The sequence below is a fragment of the Capra hircus genome, chromosome 15 (assembly GCF_001704415.2).
Source record: "Capra hircus breed San Clemente chromosome 15, ASM170441v1, whole genome shotgun sequence".
Taxonomy (NCBI): Eukaryota; Metazoa; Chordata; class Mammalia; order Artiodactyla; family Bovidae; genus Capra; species Capra hircus.
This window is the reverse complement of record NC_030822.1, coordinates 25,557,640-25,583,679: the sequence shown is the minus strand read 5'-3', so window position 1 is coordinate 25,583,679 and position 26,040 is coordinate 25,557,640. Positions and strand designations below refer to the sequence as shown.

Below are 26,040 nucleotides of genomic sequence, written 5' to 3'. Positions count from 1 at the left end.
GAGATTGGAGGGCTAGGGCTCTATTTAGATCTACTATGGAAAGAAGACCTCATTTTTTTCTAGCAAAGACAAATGGCCTTTCCAAGGAGGACTGAGAGAAGAGAGAGTGGCTGGGCCTGGTCTCAGCTGGAAGTGTGCAGAGGGGAAGTGTGCAGACTTACCTTCCAGTTCACAAAAGGGAACAAGATTCCCAGAGAGAACAAGCCCAGCATTGGCCCCCCACACATGCCGTGGATGCTGAGGGCAGCCTGTGGAGCAAAGCAGATCAGATCAACAAACTATAGTCCCCTGAATCTGTGGCCCACCCATTACCAACTCCCTTTCTTGGACATGTGATGAAATACAGTCCTAGTCCTGACCTTGTCACTTATTAATCATATGCTTTCTCAAAATAATTTCTCCCTTCTGGGCTCATTGATAAGCATTATGTAAAAAACCAAAAATATCTATAAACATACTTGTGTGTGTATGTGTGAACACAGACAATTTGGATTTAGTAGAATAAGTTTTCCCGCAAGCTGGAAATTACTGATTTGTTTATATTTTCTATCTTGTCAAAAAGCTTTTGTAGGGGGGTGGGAGAGAGGTCCAAGTGGGAGGGGATGTATGTATACATATGACTGACTTGCTTCATTGTACAGCAGAAACTAACACAGTATGGTAAGGGAATTGTAACACAATTTTTAAAAAGAAAGATTTTTAAACAATGTATTTAATAAATACATCTATAACTTGGTTGCATATCTTATGCAGTTGATCCAGTTGTTTTAATCTAGTTTGAACAACTCTTTATTTTGACAATAATTATTAACCCCCTCTTGCTATCTCACCAGAATACCTCAAGGATGTTGCAGCACTAATTTGGAACATGGTGGGGAGGCCATTGGATACTCCATATCCTATATCCCATTGTTACGGCTCCATCTCTTTTGGATATAGAGGGAGTTTGGCAAATGCATTTCCATCTCTCTTAGCCTTTAAGTTATTGAACCCAGTGAATTGGAAATGGGTTTTAATTAAACTAGTTTTCTATCAATCTGTATAGTCTTGTGCCATAGCTTTTCGAAAGTCTTGAACATACGCAGGCACTGATAATCCTGGAAGGAAGCATGACTTAAGTATGTGCGTGCATGCACACACACAGACACACACACGCACACACACACAAAGCTACTCTGCAGTGCAACCCTAGTTCTATCCATACAACTGCAGGGCTCTTAGATCAAGGGGCTGTGATGAGAATGTTCTAAACAGTTTATACATCTTTTCTGTTTGTCAGGCACCAGCTCCATGTCTTATGTGTCAGATAATAGAGATGAATTGGCACTATAAACAAATGATCTCATTTCATCCCCACAATTACCCTGCTTAGTTGATAGCACTAACTGGATTTTACAGATGAGAAATTTGGACTGAAAGAAAACATATTCAAGGTATACTCTCAGTTAGAATGTTGTAGAGGTGAGATTTAAAAATCTGAAGTCAGTTTTGCTTGGCTCTAAAACCCATATTTTCTCTTCTAAAAGCAAGTCCCACCTAAAAAAAAGACAAAAGCATGGAAAACCATCATGGTCTCCTTTTTTCTGCTTAAGGGGAAAAAGTTATTTGAAATAGTTCATTACTAAAAGAATATTTAGATTCTCATTTTGACTCTGCCACATGTAAATATGATCTGGTGAAACTTCAGTTATTAATTCAGATTTATTTCACTTCAGAGAGTCTTCTTTCTTTAAAAAAAAAAAAATAGAAGTAGGACCAAGGGGACTTCAAGTCCACTCCAGCTATAATATAAATTCTTTTGTCCAGAAAAATGAGCTACAATGCACTGTTATGATTGCTTTTCCAGGATAATTTTTAGAGAAATCAATGCCACAGATAGATCTTTGACAAGATGGAGATAGATAAAATTACAGTAGATACTCTTCCCCAAAGTCAGTACTTAATAGTCTTCACATTTTCTCTGCTGATTGATAGTATTAATTTCTAGTTTCTGTGGTTGCTGAATTTGGAAGCTAACTTACTAGCTATTATATGGGAGAATCAATAAATTAGGAAAATGTTTATTTCCCCCATAGGAGAAAAATAATGAACAATCTCTTACAAAGTCCTTAGCTATTATGCCCTGGGTAAGGGGGAAGTCTTCTTGTGATAAAAGAGAAATAAATCAAAGAGTTTCTGGATTTTAAAAATACATATTTCTGTAATATACAAAACCAAACTTCAATTTCTTGTCTTTCTTTTTGTCATTAAGTATGTTTAATTGAAGGAAGACAGAGCTCATTTAATAGGCCTTACCCCCAATGGCCAAATCTCATTTAAGCCCCTGCTGCAAGGAGAGGATCGCAGCTAAAGAAATGTGTTTCAGGACTAGGGTGTCCTAGCCTTCTCAGATGACAAATGGGGATCAAAATACCTGCTTCTAATACCTGTTTCCTAGGATTTGTGTGTGTGTGTGCCTGTTTGAGAGTATTCAATGTGGAATCCAATAGAATCTAAATAGAACCTGGGCACTCTGGAGAACATGATAATCACTCCCAAAATATTATCCACCATTATTATCATCTTACTATCATCTTACCTCCCCTGTTGGTGAGCTCTCTGATCCCTGAGGTGTGTCATTTGACAGTTGGACTGTTTTGAAATCTAGAATGTATTTTTTTTTTATACTTCAAAAGAAAGAAAGATGACTTTCTTAAATTGGGGAAAAAAACAAGTCTAGAGACCGTGGTGTGCATGGGAAGCCTGGAGTGCTGCAGTCCGTGGCATTGCAAACAGTCAGACATGACTTAGCAACTGAACAACAATAACAGGGGTCACCGCAGCCCTTAGCAGAACCATTGAGTTGGCCAGAGAGTACATTCCAGTTTTCTGGAAGATCCTGAATGAACTTTTTGACCAACCCAGTAGCTGATGGCCATTAAGACAGCAACATAATAGATAGAATGGCTTTTCCCAGACAGAACTCCACAAATCGTTAGTTACCAGATCTCCATTGGTTACTCTACTGATATGGCTGACGAAGGTCTGTCTAGTCAAAGCTATGGTTTTTCCAGTAGTCATGTATGGATGTAAGAGTTGGACTATAAAGAAAGCTGAGAGCTGAAGGAGTGATGCTTTTGAACTGTGTTGTTGGAGAAGATTCTTGAGAGTCCCTTGTATTTCAAGGAGATCCAACCAGTCCATCCTAAAGGAGATCAGTCCTGAATATACACTGTAAGGACTGATGCTGAAGCTGAAACTCCAATACTTTGGCCACCTATTGCAAAGAACTGACTCACTGGAAAAGACCCTGATGCTGGGAAAGATTGAAAGCGGGAGGAGAAGGGGAAAACAGAGAATGAAATGGTTGGATGGTATCACTGTCTCAAAGGACATGAGTTTGAGTAAGCTCCAGGAGTTGGTGATGGACAGGGAAGCCTGGTGTGCTGCGAAGAGTTGGACATGGCTGAGCGACTGAACTGACTGACTGAACTGACTGGTGCTACCTGCCCCTCCTCCTATCTTCTCTCCCTGTACATGATTCTTCGGTCACATATTTAAAGTGAAACAGCTTACTAGGTTTCCCCAGAGCCTTTTGCTATGTGCTGTAGTTTTCTGAAAGGGTAATGCATTGGAAAATTAAATGGTATATTAGTCTTTCTGCACCTGTCAAATCAGATGTCTTCAGAGAAGCAAGGAGAGCATTTTAGACACAAACCTCTCTCCTAGGAAACAGCACATCAGTGTGTTCATTTCTTGCCCACTGGCATCCCCTAAACTGTGTGAACTTTGTGACACACATTTTAACCAATCAAGAAAGGAAGCAAGCCTAGCATACTTATTTGAATAAGGACAAGCATCCCTCACAGCTCCCACTTCATGGTAAGCTTGACGTGTTACACCAGTGTTGCAGGAGACCTTATCTATTCTGGAGCCATTCATGCCTCAATGGCAAATAAGCTTAACATGCAAATATCTCTGGAAGAATACAATTTATTTTTTCAAATTCTCACCAAATTGGACATGGTGATTCATCCTTAAAACAACATTGTTAATCAACTATCCACAATAAAAAATAGAAAAAAGAGTAAATAATGATCGGATAAATGGGGAGAAAACAAAGGGGCACAAAACATCAGAGGTAACTTGGAAATGGGGGGAAATAAACCTTAAAAAGAGGTTTCCCCGATGGTTCACTGGCTAAGGAATCTGTCTGCATTGAAGGAGACAAAGGAGAAGTTGGGTTCGATCCCTGGGTCAAGAAGATCCTCTGGAGAAGGAAATGGCAGCCCACTCCAGTATTCTTGCCTGAAGAATCCCCATGCACAGAGGAGCCTGGAGGGCTATAGTCCATAAGGTCACAAAGAGTCAGACATGACTTAGTGGCTAAGCATGCAAACCTTAAAAAATGCTGTTGAGATCACTAAAGATAACTTCATGAACATGTCAGTTCTGCTGCGTGGAGGGGGAGATATCAAAGTCCTCAAAAGCTGTAAAGAGATCAGCAAGTACCTGTCATTAAATATGGCTCATACTTGGCACAGAGGACAGGACCTTTCCAGTCCCACAACTTCTCTTATAAAGACAGAGGATGAAATGGTTGTTGCTGTACTAAACTAGCCAACTAAGTTTCCTGTACTTCAAAAAGGAAATAATGGAACCTATGTAAAGAGTCATTGGAAAGATCAAGCAAGATCCACTGCTCTGGAAACTAAAACACATCCTATAAAAGTCAGTGATGACTATTCACTCACTCTCACTCATTTCTACATTTAAGCAGCATGTATTGAAAACCTAAACCATGCCAAGAAAATATACAGGATGTTCAAATTATACAAAGATGTGATAGGATTAAGATGGTTGATGTAGACTATGAAGATTGCTTATCTGATGATGTTTTGTGAGCTGGGCAATTTGAGGAAGGAAAAGGGGGAGCTCAGAAGACTTGGGTCATAAACATGGTTTAACCACTAACTAGCTTGGAGAACTTGAGCAGGATGTTTTCATTTTTTTCTGTATCATCTACAAAACAAATGTTGAAACAGATTATCAGCACTTTCTAGTGCTGACATAAGCTGAACAGGGAGTTGAACATATGGGAGGTAGTTCAGCATTGTTAATAGGTAGAGGTGGGCTCATTTCCAAGGTCTATTATGCTTTAGTTATACGAATTTGGGACAGTTCTTCACCTCCCTACTTCTTAGTTTCTTCACCTGTGACATTAGTACATTATTCATACTACATCTTAGGGAAGTGATGAGGATCAAATGAGGTAACACATTTGAGACTGCAGCTAGACCATAATAAGCATTCTATAAATGTCCATTTTAATGATTGATTTTACTAATATGATTATCCTAGTTTTATTTAAGAATAATAAGTTCTCAGGTCTGTCATTACCTGTATGACACCACCCATGAGGGATGCAGCCACAGCTGTGGAGGTACATATCACACCGAATAAGAGACCTGAAGAAAGAAAATGCAGGACTATCATCCAACCTGCTTTGAGGGATTCCTTGAGCTCCTACTCAGGGTCTTCTCTCATGCAAGCCGTATTGGAAGGGGTCTCAGGAAGGACTGTCTACCCCAGGTAGCTATCACAAGCCCCAACAAGGGCACCGATGAGACTTTCTCCTCCCAACACATGCTCTCCTCTGTCAGGCAGAATAAGCTGGAATCCAGCCTTCTGGAGTCTTCTCTCCAGGATTTAAGAAGAAAACTGTCATGTTGAATCAACATGAAGATGTAGAAAGATCACTGGTCTACAGACTAATCCAGACTAAATTAGTGAGAACTAAGTCCATTTCAACCACTTACCTATAATCAGCTGAAGAAATTACTAACTTCTCTGGGATACATGTAGTTTTTCATCTTTAAAATGGCTAAATATCTAAACACTTTACCTCACAGATTTTGCAAATCTGGAAATTTTTTCTGGTCTTTTCATGCTTTATTCATAACTCCTTATGGCCCTCAGTATATTGCATAAGGATTTCTTTGTTTACATGGCTATGTTGGAGCACCATGAGGGTCATCAGGGTACCATGCTCTGAAGCATCTTGCACAGTGTGCCTCTAGCATCATAGGATCTTGCTGGATGAATCAGCATATCTTGGTTATCTTTTAAAGGTAATATCTTCTTCTAAGCCATATTTTAAAAAACAATTGTTTTCATACATCTTTGTTTAAAAACTACCTTAAAACTATTCAATTCCCATTAAAACCCATAGACTAAATGAGAAAGGGTGAGAGACAAGGAGTTGGAGATAGATATAGACAGAGACACAGTGACAGAGATAGAGAAAATGATTTTTCTCATTTTAGTTGAAATTCTCTCTCAGGTAAATATTTGGCTCAGTTCCCAATGTCACCATTAATTTCACTGAGTATGTCAAACACTTACCAAATGCCAATGCTATAAATACCACTTCCCCCAAAGATCTCACATTCTAGGAAGGAATCACATCTAAATTAATTTATCCAAGAGTACTTGTTATATAGCAGGTACTATATGCTTGTTATTATTATATCAGATTTGGTATATGATATCCATAATATTTATTATCAGGAATTCACTTTTAAGATGAAATCAGAGTATCAACTTTAAAGCTATATTTTCTAATTTCTCAATAAAACATGGAAAAATGAGGAAACCTACAAATTAACAATAAAACCAAGTTTGACCAATAAACACCTTTTAAAATTATAAAATTGCTCCCATTATTTTTAAAGATGATAGATTAGACATCAGAAATAAATGTTTGCCCTAACTTCATGAATAAGGAGAATTTTGCCTGCTTGAAAAAAATTTAAAAGATATATTTTCTCAACTGTTAATTATCTTCTTGCTGAGCCAATGGTTATCTGTTTCAAATGGGATTCTAGGAAACCATCCCTCAATCCAAGGGTTCTACTTTTCTGTGCTGACTAGAGAATTGATTCAGTCCCCCTCTCCCCCAGATCTTTATACGTCCACCAAATCACAATTAATAGCAACTTTCAAGGCAAGGGGCTTAGGGAAAATTGGTGGTGTTCCACGGAGACCTAGAGTGTATGGATCCACAGACAAAGCACTAAATATGCAAGAGAGAGAAAGCACCACAGTTTCAGCAAATCCTATGGATTTTCCCAGTGTTACAACAGCTTGGAGGATCAGACAATACACTGTGGGCATAGCAGAAACTTCTACCCAGCATGTTCTTGAATATCTGCTAGAAATTGGAAATTGCATAAGAAGTGATGCTTATCCACCTGCTATTAGCTGCATGTAACTCATTATGCAAGATAGTAAAAAAAAAAAATCAAGGCAATTCAATCACCCAGTTAGCAAACATTGGTCAGCACCAATCTCTTGTTCAAGCATAAGCGAAAAGAAAAAAGAAAGATAGGATCCATGCCAAAATGTTGCCAAAGAAGGAAATGAATATATTAACTTAAAAGCTCAAATACAGAGTGTGTTTTCTGGAAATAATTTACCTTAAGAACCATAAAAAGTACTTAGAAATTGTCTGGTAATTTCAATACTATGCAAAAATGTGTGGACTCAATGAAGTGAAAAGTGCAGGTCAAGAGAAAACAAATGGCAAGAAAAAAACAGCAGGATAGGATAAGCACCTATAGTTCAGGTGAGGATGAATCCAGGTGTGATAAGAAAGGACTACAAGGAAATTGAAAACTATAGTAGTTGACCAAGCACTCCTACTCCTTGGTATTTACGAAAGAGAAAAGAAAACATGTTCACAAAAGACTTGGGTGAGAATATCCATAGCAGCTGTATCAAAAGAACTTCAGACTGAAATAATCTGGGTACACCAATAGAAGTTAAAAAAAAAAAAAAACCAAACAGCAGTGTACCTATACAATGTCACACTACTCAGCCATAAAAAGAGATGAAATACTGATACACAAAACAATATGAATGTATCTCAAACATATTATGCTGAGTGAAAGGAGTCTTACAAAAACAAATGTGTACTGTGTGATTCTAATTACCTAAAATTCTAGAAGAGTTAAAACTAATCTATGATGAAAAATATCATAGTGGCTGCCACTGGAAGGAAGTGGAAGTAAGAATTGACCTGAATAACCAAGAGAGAACTTTCGAGGGTGATGGTGATGATTTATATCCCTAGTGGCTGAGTCACACAGGTGTATGCATTTTTCAAAACTCAGCAAATGCTTATTTAACATTTCTCCATGAAACTGTGGATAGATTTTACACTTAAAAAACTTTAAACAATTACTGAATTCTAGTTAATAATATGCTAAAATAATTAGAGGGAAGTGTACTGATGTCTGGATTTACTTTTAAATATATCAAACATATGATGGATTAATAGATGGATAGAGAGTTAGATGGATGTGTGAAAAATCAAGTTCAATAAAGCATTAATGGAGAATCTTGGTGGTATATATACAGGAGATCATAATAAATGTCTTTAAACTTTGCTGTGTGATTGTATTTTTAATAGTAAAATGTGAGGAACAAAATACTATAGCAGAATTCAAATCACTATTATTAAGAAATTTATTTTGTGGAAGACTTACAATAACATTGAGAAAAAATATGAGCCCTTCAAGTACACAGAGGGAGAGGAAAATATTATGAAAATAAGAGAAACAGTGAAGAATATGGAGAACACAAACCACAGATTAGAGAAACATTTAAGAATGAGAATACCATAAAACCATCAATATTTGAAGGTAATAACCATACTTACTAGAAAATCAATTAAAATTTTGGGAATAAACAAGAGTTGTGCCAATGGCCAGATATGTGCTTTACAAAACAAATGAAAACAAAAAACTATAGCATTTTATTCAACCTGGTAATTTTCTTCTGGAGTTCCTGACTAAGGAAAAAAATTAAAGCTACAATAAAATACTATGCATATGGATTTCATCACAGTGTTACCAAAAAAAAAAAAACCAACTTCAAACTAATAGCGTAAAAATGAGTCATTCTGTAAAACATTAAGCAATCACTCAAAATCATGTTCTCAAAGAATACATTAAATGGCACAGGAAGATGCTCAGTATAGCATACTAGGAAAAATAATAACCAGGAACAAAATTGTACATAATTTTATTTTAAAAGCACATATACTTTCCCAAATTACTTACATTTCCTATAGTAAGTAGGTGTAAAACTTGTTTATACTTAAAAAGAAGTAAACTTTGTAAAACTGTAATTCAATATAAGTGCTACAGTGATTATAAATATAAAATGTGATTATATGATTAAACAAAGAGCAATCATCTTTTGAGTTAAGGCTACCGTGAGTTTGGTAATAAAGGATTCTTTAGAAAACAATTTGACTTTATTAGACAAGCTGACTGGCCACAGTGAGCTAAATGTCTTTGTCTTTGGAGGAACAAATAGGATCGATATATGGCATGATCAAGAGGTGTTGATGTGATGAACCTAGACTGTAGGATGAACACAGGAGAATGTCAAATATAAGATTGGTGAAAGCTAAGCTAGCCAGTCATTCTTTCTTGACATCCTCCTGGTTTCCTGGGATCTTTGGAAGTGTAAGAATTTATATGTGATTCTGTTTGCTAGCATTTATTGAGAATTTTAGCATCTATGTTCATCAATTCTATTGGTCTGCAACTTACTTTTTTTGTGATATCATTGTCTGATTTTGGTATTAGGGTGATCTTGGCCTCGTAAAAAGAACTTGGGAGTACTCCTTTCTCTACGATTGTTAGGAAACAGTTTGAGAAGGATGGGTGTTATCTCTTCTCTAAATGAATGATAGAACTCACCTGTGAAGTCATCTGGTCGTGGACTTTTGTACATTTTAAGATTTTTAATCACAGTTTCAATTTTATTGCTTGTGATTATCTGTTTATATTTTCTATTTCCTCCTGGTTCAGTCTTAGAAGGTTGCATAGCGGCGGGAGTGAGAACGGAAGGGTGGGATGAATTGGGAGACTGGGATCGACATGTATATGTTGTCCAGTCACTTAGTCTTGTCTGACTCTTTGCAACCCCATGGACTGTAGCCCATCAGGATCCTCTGTCCATGGAATGTTCCAGGCAAGAACACTGGAGTGCGTTACCATTTCCTATGCTAGGGGATCTTCTTCACCCAGGGATGAAACTGCATCTCTTTTTTCCCTGCAGGCAGATACTTCACCACTGTGCCACCTGGGAAGCCCGTATATACATTACCATGTGCAAAATAGATAGCTAGTGGGACCCTCCTGTATAGCACGGGGAGCTCAGCTCAGTGTTCTATGGTGACTTAAATGGGTGGGATGACGGGCTGGGGGTGGATGGGAAGTCCAAGAGGGACAGGATATATGTCTACATATAGTGATTCACTTTGTTGTGCAACAGAAACTAACACAATATTGTAAAGCAACTATACCCCAATTTAGAAAAGAATTTATATGTGAAATTACGCCTGTATCTCCATGTGCACTTGTGCACTGAATAGAGTGTGCAGGATTTTGACATGTACCACATATACATTTCATGATATGGAATAGAAGATCCACCGGCTGTACCTACATAAGCCTTTACTGATCCAGGTGCTCAGCTTGTCAGAGAGACGAGGAAAACAGCTCTTGACAAAATCCTCAAAGGTCACTGTTGCTAAGGCATTGATGCTGGCAGCCACGGTGCTATAGGGAGACAAAAGCGAGAACATAGCCCAAACTAAATAAAGCTGACCAGCCTGCCCTGCCATCCAGGGTAAATAGACAAGGCAAGGCTCTAGACAAAACAGATAGACATATGTCCTTATTCTGGATCTCCAGGGGAACTACAGGGCCTCACTCTCCAAAGCTGCTTCTGTGTTTAATGCGCTTCACTTTCTTCCTCTAATTCCAGTGAAGAAGCTAAGGTTTCATTCTCTAACTCCCACTGATTTCCCTAGACCTTAAATGAGCTAACATGCAGTAGCAGAGAGGTTGTGTGTGTGTGTGTGTGTGTGTGTGTGTGTGTGTGTAGGATAAACTTGAGGCAGGAAGTAGTGACTATCCTAATTCAGGAATCACTACAATATATCATTCATTCTTTCTTTCATTCATACCATTTATACATCTGTTCATTCTGAGTACTAGGCATACAATGGTGAACCAGAAAGATGTAGAGCTTACATTTTAGTTGTGACATAGATATTTAACAATCAATTATTCAACTGACTTCACTGTTATGAAGAAAAATAACAGAGTTAAGAAAGCATATCTTGCAGAGACCTAAACTGAAATGAAGTTAGGGTTTTTCTCTAAGGAAGGGCTTCCCGGTGGCTCAGATGGTGAAGTGTCTGCAATGCGGGAGACCCAGGTTTGATCTCTAGGTTTGGAAGATCCCCTAAAGAAGGGAATGGCAACCCACCCTAGAACTCTTGCCTGGAGAATTCCATGGACAGTGGTGGTTAAGATAGGTACTAAAAGTACTCTTGCAAATTCAGAATAAGATGTTTTAGAACAAAGAGAAAATTTTAAGTAAATGCCTGCAGATGGAAAACTTGTTTCATCCAACAACAGAAAGCACCAGTGTAACTAGCATGTAATTAATAAGGGAGAAAAAGACAAAGAAAATACTAGGAAATAGGCAAAGATCAAAAGCACATAAGAGCTCTGGTATTCTCTCTCTGACTTTCCAAACCAAGTTCAGTCTTACAGCCCAAAATTTGCTTAATGGACAGAAAAAACAAAAAATTGGAGTTTCCTTTGTAGAACAGCATGAAAACTTATTAAATTTCTCATCCAGACCAGGAATATTTTAGCTAGTAGGATAGATATATTTATTAAATTCATGTTATGCAAAATCACAAGCACAAACAAAAGTTCTGGAAAAGAAACAAGCAAATGAACAAAGCCCGGCCGGCTGTTTGTAAATTTTCCATTGCTGTCCATTAGCTAATTGTTTTGTTATCCTCCAATGCTCATTTGAAGACAAGCTATAGCTACGGCAATAGCAGGGAAGAAAATTCAAACTTTGCCTTTTTTCTGTAATGCAAGATAATAGTATTATTATTAATTTATTAGCTGTAGTTTACTTCAGTTGGGATGGTTCCAGGTCCATCTAGTGCAAAATTTAAAAGTTCTTTCCCTAATGACAGATACAGTTAGTAGAAACTTTCTGTGACCCATTTCTTAAAATTGAAATTCCAAGTACTTCAGCTTAGCTTTCTCCTTTTCCTGAGAATCAAGGCACAGTGTATGTCCCCTAGAAGATTCCTCTTCCATCTGCAGCTCCATACAAGTCAAATAAAGAAAGGAGAGGATCAAAAAAAAATAAGCTTCCATGCCCCCTACATATATGGCTCAAAATCCATCATTTGAAAGCTTTAAGGTTTAGAGTTTATTTTCTACCCTTGAATCCACTGGGAGGGAGGCAACAAAAAGCCAAATTTCCCCAGAAGGATCAGATTTGCAGAACCTCTGCTGGACTGCTTTTGCAATCAGATATATTATCCATATGTCAGTTTCTCAGATTCTAAAACTGGTACAAGATGGTGAAAATCTTTTTTTCTTTCCTATCACTAAACCACCATCTCTTTATTCTACCCCTTCCCTTGTCTTCCCCATTCTCTAACCTGACATCCTCCTTAACCTTATAGCAAAAGAAATCTCTCTATAATATGTACTGTCCAGTACATCTCCTTCTTGGAACTTTTGGATTTGAGATCAAAAGAATCAATCATTCTTTTAAGAGAGAATCAATCTGTTGACAACTGTATTGATCCATTATGGAGTCAGCTTTAGGAAAATTGAATAAATAAATCAAGCTCTGTAGGGAGGGACCAAATGAAAGCTAATGTGTCATTCCTATTATTGATTATTGATCCTCTACTGTTCATTGTTTCTTCCTTAGTTTCCTTGAGATACCAATACTAACACCACAGAACAACATCATTTGTACTGCTGATGCAAAATCCTATGAAGTATAGTAGCAAAAATAATTCAGCAGAACACTAAATTAAAATTACACCATAAGCAAGCTAAAATCATTATGTGAATTCAGAGATATTGCTATTTTGGAAATACATCAGCATACTAATATTGATATGTCAAAAGCTAGAAAAGAAACAATAGTCATTTCAAAAATGTCAATAGTAATCACAATTCCATATATCTCCCTGATAAAAATATTTCCTAAAAGTAGAATAAATATATGCATTATTGTTCTTATTTATGATTTTATTAGTTTTATATAAGTATATTAAATGCAAATAAATAATATCATTCAAACCAAAACTTGGTATCATATTTACTGGTAATATCCAGGAACCATTCCCTTTAAAGAAAAAGTGAAGTAGCTCAGTCATGTCGGACTCTTTGTGACCCCTTGGACTGTAGCACATCAGGCTCCTCCATCCATGGGATTTTCCAGGCAAGAGTACTAGAGTGGGTTGCCATTTCCTTCTCCAGGGGATCTTCCCGACCCAGGGACCAAACCTGGATCTTCCACGTTGTAGGCAGACACTTTACCATCTGAGCCACCAGGGAAGTTCCCTTTAGAGTGTATAACAAAACAAAGATTTCCATAATCCCTCAGTTTTCTTATCACTGTTCTCAAAGCATGATGATATGAGAGTGAACATAGACATGTAGCTATTAGGAAAGAGGAACTCAAAAGTATTTGCAAATATTATGACTTGAGTACATTCAACTTCTATAGAATGGACTGAAAATAATTAGAAAAAAACTGATATCAAGGGAAATTTTATAAAAGTAATGAATAAATACTATATACTATGCTAACATATTCAAAATCATTCTTTAAAGCTTAGTCATTAGAATTATTAGTATCATCATAGCTGTACACAAATAGAACAAAGGAATATAACAGAAAATCCAGGAAAAGTTTAAAAATATCAAAGAAGGTAGGACGTAATAAAAGTAGCATTTCAAGTCATTGATGAAAAGGTGACTTTTCACTAAAAATAATGAGATAACTTGCTATCTTAGTAGAAAAATAAGTCAGGAACTCCACTTCTTTGCTTTATATACCCCATGTATAATCTAGATGATTGAATAATTTTAACATTTAACAAGACAATAAATATACTAGAATGATATCTGGATGATTATTTGTAAGCATAGAATGGAGAAGCCTTCATAAGAATGATATAAACCTAGAAATCATAATATAAAAATTAATTAATATGATAGAGCAGCTCCATATACTCAAAAATATTAATAAAGCAAATATACATAAGCCAAATGAGAAAAAATGAGATATATATAAACAAGCTTTTCCCATATATATATATGGAAGAAAACTCAAAAGAAAAACAAAGCAATAGGGAACATGAACTGGCATTTCACAGAAAGAGAAATACAAATGGCCAGTGAAGGTATGGAAAGATAGCCAACCCCACTTCTGCTCAAGGCAATTTGTATTATACTAAATGAATTAAGTCAGACAAAGAGAAATGCCATATGGTATCACTTATATGTGGAATCTAAAAAAGTGATGCTGTCTTATTGTTTTAGTTCATTTTTCCCAACACTCTTGCCCCCACCATTCTCCATGTGACTGTCGTGCCTCACCTGGATTAAGGCAAAAGTCTCCTTACAATCACCGGCTCTCACCACTCCCGCTTTTGTGATCGCCCCTTCCCTTCACAAAGAAGACCGAGTCTTCAGTGGTATGACATCACTCACTCAAACTTCCCTGCTTCAAACTTTCCCATGCCTTCCTATTTAATGTGCAATGAAAGCTTTTCAGTCTTTCATAAAAACTTTCCTGATCTGATGCTTGCTTGCCTCTTCCAATTTCTCCTCATTTGCTCTCCTCTTCATTCCTTAAGCTTCAACTCCTCTCGTTAATCCTGAACTGTTTCATACAGATTATGTCCTTGGGGCTTTGGTATCTGTCCTCCTCGCTGCCTGCAAAAATTCTGTTTGTGATCTTCACACTCTTTAGATCTCAACACAAATGTCATACGCATAAATAGAAGTTCACTAACGACCCTCAAAAATAGAGCTCCCAAACCTAACCTCTCTCTATGCTATCACTCTGTCATTTCCTTTATACTATTTGTCATCATTAAACAATATCTTGTTTTTTGTTGCTGTTTAGTTATATATTGTCCATCTCCCATGTTTGCTGCTGCTGCTGCTAAGTCGCTTCAGTCGTGTCCGACTCTGTGCGACCCCAGAGACGGCAGCCCACCAGGCTCCCCTGCCCCTGGGATTCTCCAGGCAAGAACACTGGAGTGGGTTGCCATTTCCTTCTCCAATGCAGGAAAGTGAAAAGTGAAAGTGAAGTCGCTCAGTCATGTCCGACTCTGTGCGACCCCATGGACTGCAGCCTACAAGGCTCCTCTGCCCGTGGGATTTTCCAGGCAAGAGTACTGGAGTGGGATGCCATTGCCTTCTCCTCGTGTTTACTAGAATGCAAACTATTTAAGGGCAACATTTAAGCCAATCTTGTCTGCAGCATCCCCACGGTCACCAGCTGTGCCTGGCATAGTATAAGCCTTTTAACATATCTGTCAGAGTAAACGTGTGAATAATTTTGAATTTATAGTAATGTCTACATTTTGGAAATGGATGTTCTTAGCTGCCTGAGTGTGTTATTGAAGATGTATAGAATGGATTGCAAAGGAGAGATCTGGAAGAATATACTGCAGCTGAATGAGAAATGCCAGCAAACAGAGCTGCCTTGTGGGCAAGTGATGTGAAACCATGGGGGCAGTGAGCTCCAGAAGAGGCTGAGAAAATAAACAGAGAGATCTAGTGCAAGAGCAGGCCTAGGTTTACACACCGCATCTGCAGTTTACTTTCTTATCATAGGTAAGTTATCTACCTTGCTAGATTTCAGTTTCCTTATCTGTCAGCAGAAGATAATGAGTCGTTTCGGTCTCATATACTGTTTGACAATTGATGAGCAGATACATATAAAGCATTCAGCAGGCAGCTGATACACAGTGAGTACTCAGTGATCCTGGTGGTGGGTACCACTAATACTCTTGTCATCCTTGTTGCTTTGTTATTACCATCCTCATTATCAGAACACTATTGACAAGTGTTATCAATACACTGACCTCAAAGTTCCACTGAAGGCACAAGCCACGAAAAGTCCTGGAAGTCCAGGCATCGTGGAAAATAACTCCATGACGAAGTATGGCATCAGCTGAAGAGGAGGCAAGACGAGATGGGACAGGTGAGTGGTCTCATCAGGAATGTCTGAAATGTGGGATTTGGGGGGCTTCCTGTGTGGCGCTAGTGGTAAAGAATCTGCCTGCCAACCCAGGAGATGTAAGAGACATGAATTCCATCCCTGGGGTGGGAAGATCCTCTGGAGGAGGAAATAGTACATCGCTCCAGTATTCTTGCTGCGAGAATCCCACGGACAGTGGAGACTGGTGGGTGACAGTCCATGGGGTCATAAATAGTTGGGCAAGACTAAGCATCTGAGCATGTATTGTAGCTTTTTAGCAAAAGGATGTGGGGGAAAAAAGAAAGTAATAATAAAGAAGTTTTCGTTGACTATGGTTTTTAAATGCCAGCAAATGAAGTTATGATCCATCCAATTTCCACGGACCTGAGGTCCAGCTGTAGGGTAGGAGAAGAGGTAGCAAGCAGACAGTCATATTAGGAAAACCCACTGTATGAACTTTAGAATGTTCAGAAACCTTTAATTTTTTAAATGTTTTCAATGTGTGCCATTTTCTTGCCTGTTTACTTTAATGATAGAAATCAAGCCATAAAAACAAGTGCTTAAAACAGGTCTTCAGGGAATCTAGGTATTATGGTTCTACTCTGGAGCCAGATTTGTGGGAGAGGAGCTCCCACAAGACACAGTGGGACAGTTTAACATGTAGGAGGAGAGAGTGAACACTATATATCCTGGTCTGTGACAATATCATCCAAGAGGAGAGGAAAGAAATCAAATCGTGGGGTTTGGGAAATAGCTAGAGGTCCAGGTAGAAAAAGAGAAAGGCTCAACGTTATCTAGTGAAGGCCAGAAGCACGCTCATTTCAGCTGGCCCCAAGGGAGCACATACCTGGTCTGGGGCTGAGATGATGCCCGAAGTCCAAGGATCACAGTCTTTGAAGTGTGCATACATGGTTAAACCAGAAAAGACTGCACATAGCAGAATGATCCAGAGACCTAGCAAGTTGAAGTACAAGGCTCTAGGAAAGAACACACGGTAGACTCTATGTCATACTACAATGTGGTGATGTTGTCAACTACAGTTTGGCACTTGCCATGGCATTAAAACATGAGCTGCTGCAGCTGCTGATTTTCAACACATCCTGAAAGGAGTTTAGGTTGGAGAGCAGAAATGAGGCACTCTGTGTTCAGGAAAGACTGGCAGGACAGGTCTTCAGATAGTTAGATATTTTAAGCAGCTAATTTTATGAGCTCAATTTTTATATCTTCTTATATCTAGAAAAGCATTAAAATTCTTCTTGGTGATGACTGTTCCTAGTGACTAGCAAAAGCTTCACAAGACTAGTTAGAAACCTTCTGGAAAAACATGTGCTTGACTGCATGTATTCTTTCTTCACCAAAATCACAAATGTACTGACCTTTCCCCCCTGCCTCTTTGGAGCAGTTTCTCAGAGCTATCTGAGGTGCTATCTTCTGGGCTTCAGTTCTCGTTTTTTGCCCCAAATGAAATTTAAATTGTGTCTGTCACATTGTGCATTTTTCTAAGTCAATAAGGCCATTACCAAAGAATCAAGACAAAATTTGGAGGGCCTTTTTGCTATAAAATAAAATTCTTTAGCCTTCAGAAATCTATATATTCTGATATCAAGTCACTATGCTATACACCTGAAACGAATATAATATTATGCGCTTCCTGAGTCACTTCAGTCGTGTCCAATTCTGAAACGCTATGGACTGTAGCCCACCAGGCTCCTCTGTCCATGGGATTTTCCAGGCAAGAACACTGGAGTGGGTTGCCATGTCCTCTTCCAGATGATCTTCCCAAGCCAGGGATTGAACCTGCGTCTCCTGTGGCTCCTGCATTGAAGGCAGATTTTTTACCACTGATCCACCGGGGAAGCCCCATAATATGTCGATTATATTGCAATTTAAAAAAATCATTACATTTTGTATTTTTTTCATTTTTATTTGGGAATGTTACATTTTTAGTCTGATTATGAAATTTAAATGAGGTAGATTTTTTATGGGTTTTTGAATTAGAGAGTTTTTCTGCAAGGCTTTTGAAATTGAGAGGTTTTCTGCAAAGCCTCAAATATGGGGCCAGGTCTAATTCCTTGGGTGAAATTTCATGTATCAATCACTCATATTATATAACTTCAAATAATTTGCCCTCTTTCAATTCATGAAACTGTCAAAAAGCCACATTATGTTTTAACATCTTTTTTTTCCCCCTGAGGGATGATGAGATAAACATAGAAGTAGACACATTTTGGCAATGTTCACTTTAGAGATTAAGTCAGATGAAATTTAAAGTTCAGTTTTTTTAAAGGCGATATAAAGTATGACAAACCTAGTCATTTTCCCTATTTCTTTGAAGCAATTCTTTTTTATTCTTTTAAATTATACGAAAATCTGCTTAACTTCAGTTTGCGTGCATTTGTAGTATCCTATGGCTATTTTGTATTCATACTGTCTTATGAAAGTCAAAATATCACACATTTTCTAAATCTCAGATGTGGAGCCATATGCCCTGGACATAGGTGTAAGGCCTTGTACCAAGGCCACAGACGTGGGACCTGAACTAAGGTCAGCTCTGTAACTGACTAGGCTCCATAGCAGCCATTGCCATGAGCTCTCCTAATCTAAATCTGCCAACTCCCTGATCCCATATTAGGTAAAAATACCCACTTTATTACCTAACTATAGCGCCCTAACGAATAATCTACTGCCACCCTTCCAGCAGGAGTTTTCTTTGTCCTGAAGCTCTAAAAATTGGCTGCTAGCCACAAAAGCCTCAACTCTCCCTTGAGCCGGCCCACTGTTCTAACTGCTCTAATAAACTATTCTCCTCTCATTCTGCTTCGTGTCTGGAAATTCTTTTCCAACTTGCACAAGACCATGACATCAGGGAAGATTTGAAATTTGGCTGGCCTCACACTGAGTCTAGATGTGCGTGCCTGCTCAGTCATGTCCGACTCTTTGTGATCCCATGGACTGTAGCCAGGCTCTTCTGTCCATGGGATTCTCCAGGCAAGAATACTGGAGTGGGTTGTCATGCCCTCCTCCAGGGGATCTTGCCGACTCAGGGACTGAACCTGTGTCTCCTGCATCTTCAGCAATGGGCAGGTGGATTCCTTACCTCTGCACCACCTGGGAAACCCATTTTTTCATTAGAGATATAATTTAACTCCCTGCAAGGCGAATTCTCCTATTTGAAACCTAAGCCATTTTGTTGATTCATTCAGAAAATACTTATTAGGCATCATTATGTACCAGGTTCTTCTAGGCACTGAGGACATAGCAGTGGACAACCCAGAACCCACTGGAGGCGGGTAATAATCACCAAAGCAAAATAAACAAGGTGTTTTTATATATGATAAGAGATACAAAGAAAATACAGGCAATGAGAATGGAACAAAAGCGACTACATGTGGACATGCTCATCTTAGCTGGGAGATGAGTGGTGGTGGGAAGGTACCTGATATCCTGCACCAGCTTCTCCTGCCCTCACAGCACTATCTCCTACCAGCAGTCCTGAAATGTAAATGGAAGTCTAGAAACAAGAGTCCAAGGAAGTTTCCAGGGAGAACATCTAAGATGACTCAGTAAGTGATACTATTCCTAGGTGTGAAGAAGATCTAGCTTAAGATGAAGGTGTCTTTTGTAAGTAATCAAAATTCTGACCATGCAATTAAATTCATTTATAATGAGTCAATTTTGGTTTTCACTTACGACCACATTCAGTATGAACTTTCTGGATGTGTTTTCGCCTACCAATGATGCATAGGTTTAGCCCTGATGGACTGTTTTAATCACATCAGATAACTGAATGAAAGTGGTACTTGTGATCAACATTCTATAGAGCCTTCTAGGTCAGAGTCTGCTGGCAGCTGGCTCTAACTGGTATTCAGGTGCCCCAGTGGTGGCCCTGATGCTCAAGTTCTGTGACAAATGAGGGTCCCAGTAGGTCCCTACTCTAGCAATCTCCCCTCCAGCTACGTGCACTTTTACTGACCACTTTGGCTGATTTCTCACTCCTGGATGGTATCAATGAAGTCAACTTAGATTCTTACAGGTAAATATTTTCTAAAGACAGTTTTTATTTTTTCATCTTTCCTTATTCTAACAAAATTCCTACCGTAGTTCTGGTCCCTCCATGGGAGTGGGGATGGGTCAAACCAAGAATGGTGATCTTCAATGCTTAGGAAATTATACATATTTCTTCCTTTATGAGTATCTCTCCTTTTCTGACAGTTTTCGTTTGCATCAAATACTAATGTAACAAATTCCAAGAAACTATTATGAATGGATTGCTTAATTTAAACCAGTCCACTAAATGAGACTGAAAGATACACAAACACAAGTACACTTGCAGGAGTATACACATACACTACTATACACACACACGCCTACACACACACACACACACACATATACATAAAAGTTCCTATGTATATATGTATCAATTTATATGCTTATACACTCACATATATAAGCATCACCTTCTTGAAGCATTGCTTTATTAAATAAGTAATAAATATTTAATAAGCACAAAGCATCATTCTTAGACTTGTGGGGAATATGATTTAAAAAGTACCTTTCCTAACTTTTAGGTACTATTATAGTAATAGGAAGAAATTGGTCATGTTCACAAGAATAAATGGTATAACACAAGCGCATAAGACCAAAAAAACCCTTTTTCTAACAGAGAATTATTATTTATTTCATCTAAGGATTCTTCCCCTATCAGATATCCTCTAGTTTATTTTAATGCAGAATTTTAAATAAATTCTAATTTTATATGAATTTTAAGATCAAAATTACATTTGATCTTGGGCTTCCCTGGTGGCTCAGAGGTTAAAGCTTCTGCCTGCAATGCAACCCTGCCTGACTGCAACCCAGGGAGCCCTGGGTTCAATCCCTGGGTCGGAAGATCCCCTGGAGAAGGAAATGGCAACCCACTCCAGTATTCTTGCCTGGAGAATCCCATGGACAGAGGAGCTTGGTGGGCTACAGTCCATGGGGTCGCAAAGAGTCGGACACGACTGAGTGACTTCACTTTCACATTTTAAGCAATTTAACTATTTGATAAAGTGATGATCACATGCATAGAGAGTTTAATATTATTTATTGTGATAAGATATGAAATGATAGAATAGTAAGCAACATATTCACTTCTTCCTCCTGAGGGTACGTGAACTATATAAGTAATATATTCCCTTTTGTAATTCAAGTCACAAAATGTTGAACCATGATCATTTACTTGCATCTTTTATTCCATTTAAATAAGAGACTATGCACTTAAAGTCTTTATAATCAGCTGTGGAAATATTTATAGAGACTGTTTCTCATTCCAAAAGAAGTTAAGGGCATCCTGACAAGTCTGCAGAGGCTGGAACTTTGGATAGCAGCAATGAGGATGAAATGCCTATTTTCAATGCAATTTTAGCTTATTTAGTCCAGCTTTGCAAAAAAACAAAACAAAACAAAACAAAACAGTGTATGACTTCATCTGGTCTCCACTCTCAAGAGTGGGATGACTTGCATGGTTTAAAAAAGGCTTAACAAGTTGTGACTCTGTGGTGTTCTTCAGAGTAAGCGGTCTGGTAAAACTGGTTACTGATTATCCTGGCAGGAGCTGGAGCCACTAAAGTCCTGTTATGACTGCCTCATTCCCTTGTGTTTTATTCTCTTAACCTCCTTGGAAACTTTTATGGTAAATCCATCAAAATAAAAATGCTAGTTAGAAAAGACCACATGGTGAATGGAAATAGTGATGAGAACCAACTCATTACCGAAACTGTAAGTAAAACATAGGTGCTCCTTATCTTTGCTTTGTCTCCCACAGCACCTAATTAACCTAGTAATTTCTGAAAAAAAATGAAAGCAACAAGTGATAGTGAGCAAAGGCAAACCAAAAAAGTTCAAATCCCAGCCCTGCCACTTCCTTGTGGAGAGGGAATGGTCATGCCTGCCTCAAAAAATTATTGAAAGGGTTAAACGAATCTTCACTTTATTCTCTCTTTTACACACTTATATACACACTCAAAGTATTAAAATAACCAAGAAGGCAGAAAAGAAAACATAAAAATGTTTATTAATAACTTACAGCTTGGCATGCCTTTCTGTTTTGCAAGAGATGCATCGCTGGATGGTTGACTGATTAACTCCATAGATCCCAAGCCATGTAAAGGTTCCTCCCACTGAGATTGTCCAAAAAGTGTGCCTCCTGAGAGGATCTACATCAAAGCTATGAAGCAGAGAGAAATGAGTGAGCAAACACATTCCTTTGATACCCAAATATTATTTTAGTTGATGAGGTCATACAGCTAAATCTTTATAAAACAAGAAAAAGTAGCATTGGACATACTCAAATATATTTAATCGAGATCCATTTTCCGCTTTTTCTAATACACTGTGTAATCCACCAGCATGGGTTGATCCTTGAATGAGAACCGTTAAGAAGCCCACGATCATGACAACCATCTGAAATGCATCGGTCCACACTACTGCTTTTAATCCTCCCTGAAATGAAGAGAATGGATGTGAGTTCTTTAGGAAGACTCAAGCTCTTCCATTTCTGTACAACCTCTTTGCTATCTGCTAGACATCTTTCTTTCTGTCTTTTTCCTCCCTCTCTTCCTTCCTTTCATTATTTCCTTCTTCCTTCCTTTCACAGTCACTGAACACCTTTTATGTGCCAAGTTTATTGAGGATAATCACCTGGGTCTGGCTTGTACAACTTGAGGTTTATTTTTGTAAAGTTAGTGAATAAATTTGGGGAAACTGAGATGGTAGGCTACTGAAAAAAAAAAGAAAAGAACTAGAAAGGAATGATAGATCTCATACATTCATGGAGAAAAGTGTTTCAAGAGCTGGAGGAAGATCAAATAGTGAGATGAACAAACCAGAGTGTCAGGAGGGTGACTCTAACAGTAGATTTCAGGAGAGGGTGATTAAGCAAGTGGTTAGAGCAGTTGTTATTAAATCTGGATCCTCTTTAGAGTCACTTGGGGAATTTAAAAGCACACAAACAAAAAATAATGTCTGAGCCCCATTCCCAGGAATTCAGAATAAATTGAGGTCTGGGTTGGGACAGTTCTAAGTGTTTCTGAAAGCCCCCCCACCCCACCCCAGGTGACTCCAATGTATAATTCTAGTTGGAACTATGTGGGCAAGAAGAAAAGAGGAAAGAAAGAGGCTGCTGGAGAATCTTTAAGGACCATGGCGAAGGTGGAATGCGCAAACTAGGAAAGATTAAATGAAATGATATATTTTTAAAGTACTTTGAAAATGAATAAGCACTATGGGAATGAAAGGATGTGATATTTTTAACACTGAAAAATAGAATTATTATCCTCAGTTACTCCTCCAGAGTGTCAAGAACTTCTATGAAAAGATGACAGGTTTCATCTTTATCTTGAGAAGAAAGAAGACATTGGATTTGTCTCATCATTTCTTGTGTAATTAAAATTAAAATGAGTTTAAAAAATAGACATAAAAGTCCCTTCCAGATGCATTGTATTTGCATATTCTGTTCAATTTCTGATTGGAAGGATATTCAGTCTCTTACTTACTCCTCCTAAGTAGCGGTATTTTGATTTTCTTTAAAGGCGATAAAACCCTCCCAAATCCAAATCAAAATATCAGATTTTGGTGATACAAAGACCAATGCCAAAGACATCCTTTCAGAGGCTATTTGGCATGGGTTATGCAAAAGTACGTATAAACCTGGACTTAAGCTAGACCTGGGGCAAGAGAACAAACCTCTTTATAAAATGTGCATCAAAAGGCAGATTATAGCTAGCATGAAAACTTCTCTGATTTTTATGACTCCTTCATATAGCAAGAAACACACCTACCCACATACCACTCATATATAATCCTGATTGTATCTCGAGTGTCACTTAGGTATTGAATCAGCCTGTGTTGTTTTATGTTGCCTACTGTTTACCTCACTAGATTGCAAACTCCTGGATGGCAGGAATTCTTTCTTCTTATTATTTTTAAAATATCTTCCACTGTCCACTGATTATCTTAGCTACGCTATACATCCATGGGATTATCAGAGTAAAGAGACTGCAATATGAGCAAGTGCTAGATAGATGAGCCATTGTTTTGGTGAGACTTTGAAGACCTGCAGCCTGGCCAGAGAGGATGCAATAGAGGTGTGGTGAGGAAAAATCAAATTGGGCAGACTGACTCACAGACAGAAAGATTTTCAACACTAGTCTAAGAAGCTTACACTTTATCCTGTGAACAATGCAAAGCAAAGAGAGAATCAGGTCAGTCAAGAGATGCATGTTTGAAGAAGATTAGGCTGACAGAGGTATGCAGGCGGGAGGGAGGCACTAAAATCAATTAAGAGGTAGTACATTTAGCTTATTTTTGTTTATTGTGATTTTTAAAATATCCAGACTTGTTTCTGACATCTTTTTGCTATTTGTTCTACTTTTTCTATATATATTTTTTCCTTTTGCTTAAATCAGCTGAGGCTGTTTTTTTATTTTTTCACTTTGTTTTAATTCCCTTTTCCTAATTTGACTGTTTTATTTAAATGGGTCCCCTTGAAACTGTGCCATGGGTTTTTCATTTAAAGTCTAAGTTTTTAAAATGTCTTAATCTCCAACAATTCAAGGATTAAAGCATCTTTAAATCTAAGTGCTCTCTCCCTGATTTACATGCTATTGATGTCTAAATGAAATTATTATTTTTCTTAATCCCTAAATCACATATAATTACTGTTATTACATTTTAATATTATAAATTATATTATTTAACATTATATAAATTATACCACACTATAAAATTATTATTGTCATTAAGCACCAAAAATTGTTTGACTAGACTTACTAAATGTTCATTATTATATTTTTGTCATTTTTTCCATCAAAATCCAGAGAATTTTATTTCTTCCCACAATACTCCCTTCAGGTTATTCTCTGGGGAAGATATGTTAATGGTAATTTGTCTTAGTTCTTGACAGTTGATAGTTGTGCTGAAAGATAGTTTTGCTGAATACACAATTATAATCGACAATTGTTTCTTCCAGTGCTTTGAAGATACTGTTTCACTGCTCTGGCTTCCATTACTATTGCTAAGAAGTCTGCCTTTCCTGTCCCTGGCAACGCATCTAGTTATCTTCCTACAGGCAAATACTTCGAAGCCACTGATCAGTTATGTATGGCCAGACATGTACGAAGTAGAAGCCCATTTCTAATTTAGGTAGGGGATGTGTGTATGCTCAGTCGTGTCTAACTTTCTGCAGCCTCGTGGAGTTTAGCCCTCCAGGCTCCTCTGTCCTGGGATTTCCTGGGCAAGAATATTGGAATGGGTTGCCATTTCCTTCTCCAGGGGATCTTCTCAACCCAGGGATGGAATCTGTCTTCTGCTTAGTAGGTGGACACTTCACCACTGCACGACCTGGGAAGTTCAGGATGAGATAGTTAGATAGCATCACCATCTCAATGGACATAAATTTGGGCAAGCTCCGGGAGATAGCGAAGGCAAAGGAAGCCTGCTGTGCTGTACTCTATGGATTTGCAAAGAGTTAGACGTGACTTAGGGACTGAACGACAGCAAAAGGAGATGTGTGTCTGGAACAGAAGTATGGTAGTGAGAATGGAATGGAAAAAAAAATAAGATGAAACTTTGCAGTGTAAAGAAAAGATGGGATTTACAGGTATGAAAAAATAGATAGGAACATTTTTAAATTGTATATTATCATAGTAGGTGATATGCACACAAGGACAAAATGCATGGAGTGTATGCTATATCAAAATACTATATGATAATATATCAATTACTTAATTTTTCTCTATAAAGGGGGAAAGACAATCCAACTATCTGGGAACCATTGCCATATTCTTAACTAGTTACTTATAAGCTCCATATATAGGACCAATACAAGGAGATCCAACCAGTCCATCCTAAAGGAAATCAGTCCTGAATATTCATTGGAAGGATTGA

The 26,040-nt window shown here is 37.9% G+C and overlaps 1 protein-coding gene across 2 annotated transcripts in view; it reads right to left on the bottom strand.

Moving 5' to 3' along the window:
* Positions 1-26,040, bottom strand: part of SLC5A12 (solute carrier family 5 member 12) — a 46,230-nt gene that overhangs the window by 6,200 nt on the left and 13,990 nt on the right. For both annotated transcript variants that reach the window (XR_001919212.1, XM_005690018.3), the window contains exons 5-11: positions 22,442-22,596; positions 22,181-22,321; positions 16,961-17,090; positions 15,998-16,086; positions 10,504-10,616; positions 5,380-5,447; positions 162-248 (exon numbers count right to left, since the gene is read on the bottom strand). Coding sequence is in view for 1 of the 2 variants with exons in the window: in XM_005690018.3 (XP_005690075.1) it covers positions 162-248; positions 5,380-5,447; positions 10,504-10,616; positions 15,998-16,086; positions 16,961-17,090; positions 22,181-22,321; positions 22,442-22,596 (783 nt within the window). In the remaining variant the exon portion in view is untranslated. The remainder of the gene's footprint in view (positions 1-161; positions 249-5,379; positions 5,448-10,503; positions 10,617-15,997; positions 16,087-16,960; positions 17,091-22,180; positions 22,322-22,441; positions 22,597-26,040) is intronic.